Source organism: Sinocyclocheilus rhinocerous, unplaced genomic scaffold (genome assembly GCF_001515625.1).
Source record: "Sinocyclocheilus rhinocerous isolate Xijiao unplaced genomic scaffold, SAMN03320098_v1.1 scaffold3454, whole genome shotgun sequence".
Classification (NCBI taxonomy): Eukaryota; Metazoa; Chordata; class Actinopteri; order Cypriniformes; family Cyprinidae; genus Sinocyclocheilus; species Sinocyclocheilus rhinocerous.
In genome coordinates, this window is record NW_015632749.1 from 9113 (window position 1) to 14996 (window position 5884).

The 5884-nt window shown below is 41.6% G+C and overlaps 1 protein-coding gene across 1 annotated transcript in view; it reads right to left on the bottom strand.

Annotated features, from left to right (window-relative positions):
- Nucleotides 1-5884, bottom strand: part of LOC107743054 (engulfment and cell motility protein 2-like) — an 18478-nt gene that overhangs the window by 5137 nt on the left and 7457 nt on the right. Inside the window, exon 8 of the mRNA XM_016556159.1 lies at nucleotides 2035-2186. Coding sequence (XP_016411645.1) covers nucleotides 2035-2186 — 152 coding nt within the window. The remainder of the gene's footprint in view (nucleotides 1-2034; nucleotides 2187-5884) is intronic.

Here is a 5884-nt window from a genome sequence, read left to right on the forward strand (position 1 = left end):
CCACAGGGGTCTCCTGCGCCACCCGCTGGCACAGGCTGTGGCTGTTCAGCACCATGCTCTCCAGGATGGCCAGTGAGCGCTGCAGAATGGACACGTCCACCATGGGCTGGTTCACGTATCCCGCGATCTGTCACACACCACACGTCAATCACATCTCCGGTATTTTGTGCCCTGTCTTTCTGGACCAAGTCGGGTTCAATAATGATCCATTTAGGTCTGACGGTTAAATAAATGTAAATGTTTTTCAACGCAAATGCACTCGTCTTTCATTTTTGGAAAGCCCTGGGATTGGATTCGCTGGTAGGATTAAGCAGCATGTCCTTTTGGGGTATGTCAAATTTTTTTTTTAGTTTGTTATTTTTGAGCAGATCGGTGGTTGGAGCTGAGTCTCGGGAGCACGCCGAGGTTTGAGGGAATCACCGATTTAATTGGTTGTTCTTCTCAGCTTATGGTATTTGGTGCATAAAAACCCGCCACTGCATGCTGTAAGATTAGGGTCTACTTAGTTAGGTTTATGTATACAGTGGGTACGGAAAGTATTCAGACCCCCTTAAATTTTTCACTCTTTGTTATATTGCAGCCATTTGCTAAAATCATTTAAGTTAATTTTTTTTCCTCATTAATGTACACACAGCACCCCATATTGACAGAAAAACACAGAATTGTTGACATTTTTGCAAATTTATTAAAAAAGAAAAACTGAAAAATGGGCAACCTTTCATTGCATCTAAATGTTGTAGGACTCATCTGCATTTTAGCTCGCATTCTCTGGTGATTTATTAATGGGTATACTGACGCGCAAAACATGATTTTTACTTCTTATTTTTTAACACTGCATTTGTAACTTAAGTAACATAATTTTTTGACTTTAGTAACTGTAATCAAGTTACATAAATGTAAAATGTAACGCATTACATTGCTGCGTTACCAGAAAAAGTCATTAGAATACAGTAACGTTACTGTGTAACGCATTATACCCAACTCTGACCCACCTGATAAACAAAATTACAAGAAAGACTACAAACTGAAACAGAACAGCAAACAGGAAGCATCCCTTTTGAAAATTAACCATGACTTTGCTACATTAACCATAGTTTAACCATGGTATTTGTAGTGGAACTGTGGTTATACAAATGGTAATCAATACGCCAAAAAAAACATGGCTACTAAAATAAATCCAGAGTTGATTTTCGTAAGGATAACAAAAGTCCTCAGACCACAAACAGGGAACATATAATGCAGACGTTCTGTCAGTGGATGTAAAGAAACTGCGCCTCCAAGATCTTTGCATGGCTTTCCTAGCATTACAAATGCATGGCTGAAGTTTATTTTTAATGACACTCCTGAGCAACTTCACAACTCGCTGTTTCCTGAATTATTATTACACATGCTGCCACTTTTTAAACATCTTTTATTGAAAGATACGGCAGTGCCATGCATTTTGTCCTCAGAGGACATGCAGTACATTTAACACTATTAAGTCACCAAGCGTATCACTGTATGAGTGCTGCTAATAAAATCAGTACATTCCAACACATGAGAAGTAATAAAAGCACTTTTAAAACAATATGCTAAAAGTTAAGCAATTAGAATGCTAAAACAGACTGCTGCAGACGTTTTTCTTGTCTCTGGCTCAAACACGCACGGCTCTCTCACAGTGCTTGCCATCTCAAGTATCAAAACACACGACGCACTATAAAACAGAGCGTGGATGCGGTGTGACGAGGTTAGCCAATCACAGCAGTGGCCGTTTACTTCCGTTTCTGCAATGGAGTCCTTTTCACAGAGTGAAAATGAGAATGGAAAATTGTCATTTATCAATATTAGATATATAAACTAACATTGAGAAACTGCATTTCATGATCCCTTTAACAGTCCTGTGATGTTTTACTCTAGGTGTCCAGTCACAGACGCGGCCCTGTCCTCCTGTCAGTACGTAAGTGTGTGTGTGTGTGTGTGTGTGCGTGCAGGAGAGAGGCACGTGACCTGCGCTGCGGCGAGTGTGCACGTGTGTGTGTGCGTGTATGTGCTCACACTTGCAGGTGTGCGATGAGCTGTGCCACAGGGGTCTCCTGCGCCACCCGCTGGTACAGGCTGTGGCTGTTCAGCACCATGCTCTCCAGGATGGCCAGTGAGCGCTGCAGAATGGACACGTCCACCATGGGCTGGTTCACGTATCCCGCGATCTGTCACACACCACACGTCAAGCTGTGAAACTTCTTTTTCTCTCTCTCTCTTCCTTTTTTTTTTTCCTTTTCGTGTTTTGACAGCTGTTAAGGTAAGGATTTGAGTTTTAAAGAGTTTTGTATAGAATCATTGATTGAAATTGCTGAATTATTAAATATAACATCAATCGAAATAAGTGAATTTTTTGAAAATCCGTCTGAGCAAGTTTTAAATCTGTTAACGAAAGATCAATTGATTGAAATTGCAACACATTATGATATTGTCCTTTCTACGAATGATAAACAATTGAAAGAAACTATTCGAACTGTTGTAAAAGTGACTCTTATAAATAAAGGAATTATGTCATCTGCGGCGGAATTGATAGGGTTGCCGACTAGTGTGCCTTCTTCGGTAACTTTGACTTTTGAGCAACAAAGAGAGTTAGCACTTCTTCAATTGGAACATCGTAAATTAGAGTTCAACATGGAAATTGAGAAACGAAAATTAGAACAGGAGACTGTGTTGGCACTGCAGGCCTTAGAAAATAGGAAATTATATCTACAACAACAACGTTTGGACCTTATGAAAGAAGGAAAGGTAAAAACTGTGATGAGTGACGGCGACTTGTATGAGGGGGCAGAGAGTGGGCCGCTTTCTGCTAACTTTAATGTGGCAGCGAATTTGCAGTTGATGCCTTTGATTACCTTTTTCGTATTATTCGAACGAGTTGCAGACAAACAAAATTGGCCCGAAGCTGAACGCTCCTTAATGTTACAATGAGTTCTGACTGGCAAGGCGCAGAAAGCTTATTCTGTTTTAAGATGGGCTGATAGTCAAAATTATGATAAAGTTAAAAGTGCGGTTCTTAAGGCATATGAATTGGTGCCAGAGGCGTATCGCCAAAAATTTCGTGGATTGAGAAAACTTTCTACTCAAACGCATACAGAATTGGCACGTGAATTGGAGTTGTTTTTTACGCGTTGGTGTAGTGCCGCGGCTGTCGAATCATATAAAGATATTGTTGATTTAATTGTTTTGGAGCAGTTTAAGAACACGTTGCCAAATCAAACCGCTATTTATATTGCTGAGTGTAATGTATCTACTGCAGTGGAAGCAGCAGCTTTAGCGGATGAATATGATTTGATACATAAATCGTGTGTTGATGCTAGCCGCTTGAAAGATGAATGCAGTGAAAAGGGTCCATCTTGTTTTATGCAACCTTCCAATATGTCGACTGCCACACGTTACACGTTTTCTAATAAAGCTGATTCGGCTTTAATCTGTAATTATTGTTTAGGTCACGGGCACTGCAAAAAAGATTGTCCAGTACTTCAAGCAAAAGGTCAAAACCGTTATACATTGGCAAAGCCTACAGTGTTGGCTGCTTCGGTTCCCATAGCTGGTGGCTTGATTCCCTCTTGTTTTACGGTGAGTGGTAGAGAAATTACCGAAACAGCCTGTTTGAATTCCAAATTTTCACCTTTTGTCTCTGATGGTTTTGTGTCTCTCCCGAAGCGTGAAAGAGTTCCAGTGAAAATTCTTCGGGACACTGGCGCATCTGCCTCATTCATTTTGGAGTCTGTATTACCGTTTTCAAATGAAACTTTTACTGGGGATTCGCTGTTAATCTGTGGAATTGGATTAACTAAAATATCTGTGCCATTGCATAGGGTTCTGTTGTATTCCGATTTAATTCGAGAAGTTGAATTGGGAGTGAGACCAGCTCTTCCAGTAGAAGGAGTTTCTGTTATTTTGGGAAACAATCTGGCTGGGGGATGGGTTTGGAGTGAGTTGCCGTCACCTTTAATTGTTTCATCTAAACCTATGTCCGCTGAAGAGATTGATGAGAGTGTGCAGATTCTACCTGATGTTTTTCCAGCATGTGTGGTTACGCGCGCTGCCAGTCGATCAGCTGCAACTACTAAATGTGTGGAATCCTCTCCGATGGGTGGAGGTATTTCATGGCCTGGTTCTCTTCTCTCCGTGTCACAGGGTGAGTTGATTAAGGAACAAAAGGCAGATTCCACCCTGAATGCATTATTTTCACAGGTAATGTCTGATGGCAGTGCCGCTCAGGGGTATTTCATTTGTGAAGGGGTTCTGATAAGGAAATGGACTCCTCAGGCTAAGGCTTTCTTGAGGGAACCAGTCGTTCAAGTAGTAGTTCCGATATCTTTGCGTTCTATGGTGCTAAGACTCGCTCATGATGATGTATCGGGGCATCTTGGAGTGAAAAAGACTTATGATCACATAATGCGCAATTTCTTTTGGCCTTGCTTAAAACGCGATGTCTCTAAATATATTGAGATCTGTCACACTTGCCAGCTGTCTGGAAAGCCAAATCAGAATCCGAAGCCCATTCCATTGCGACCGATTTCTGTTGTGAATGAACCGTTTAATCACTTAATTGTGGATTGTGTTGGTCCCTTGCCCCGTTCTAGATCTGGCATTTGCTGACTATTATGTGTCAGGTTACGCGGTATCCTGCTGCGTTCGCGTTGTGATCAATTACATTAAAGTCCGTGTTAAAAGCGTCACGTACATTCATTTGGAGATTGACTTGTCAAGATGCCTTTGATAATGTTAAAGTGTTGCTTACTAGTGCTCCAGTCCTTGCTGCTCCTCAGTGGGATAGACCGTTTAAAATGCAGGTAGATGCTAGCGAGATAGGGGCGGGAGCTGTTCTTTTACAGGATGACGATGAGGGAATTGAACGTCCGGTATGTTTCTTTTCGAGGAAATTTCTGTCTTATCAGTCGAACTATTCGGTTATTGAAAAAGAAGCCTTGGCGCTGGTTTGGGCACTTCAGCATTTTGACGTTTATGTGGGAGGGGGTGGAACGCCTGTTGTGATCTATTGTGATCATAACCCCCTAACGTATTTGACAACCCTTCAGAATCCTAACCAACGGTTGATGCGCTGGTCGTTATTTTTACAACCTTATAATTTGGAGATCCGCCATATTAAGGGGACGGAAAATATTTTGGCGGATGCCTTGTCTCGCGCACCTGTGTCTTAAAGTTGATTTGATCTTTTTATGCTTTATTGTTGTGCCTGTCATTTGTCTCTCCTCCTAGGGACCGGGTTGCTGAGAAGTGATGGTGCTGTGGCTAAGGTGATGTGTTCTGATACAGTGTTAGAATAATGTTGAGGATATGATTGTATATATTCTACATGTATTCTAGCCTGGTAGTAACTTTTCGGGTTTTTATTTTAAGGGGGAGGGTGTGACGACACTTTTGGTCATTTCTTGTTTGGGTCTGTGTCTTTGCAGGTGTCCGGCTGATTGCTGCGTGTTTGGGAACACCGGCGTGCAGGTGGTTGATCCTCTAAAAAAACATCTCTTTGCTCGACGGATTTGTGCCCTGTCTTTCTGGACCAAGACGGGTACAATAATGATCCATTTATGTCTGACGGTTAAATAAATGTAAATGTTTTTCAACGCAAATGCACTCGTCTTCTCCTTATTTGTAGTGACCGTTTTGGGGTTGCAACAATTACAAATATTGCGGCAAAAGAGAACATCAATGCGGAGAAGATGTGGTTTACGTCAAAACTGAAACCAAGCCGTTCACACAACGCATATTTCGCACATTTTCTAGAGGGACATCTATCACCGTTGCACTCGCATCTCGCACAAATGAGCCGCATGTTTAGAAAGCCATGTAAAATTAATGCAAGTTCAACTTTGAAAAAACATATCTCGAGACTTTATGG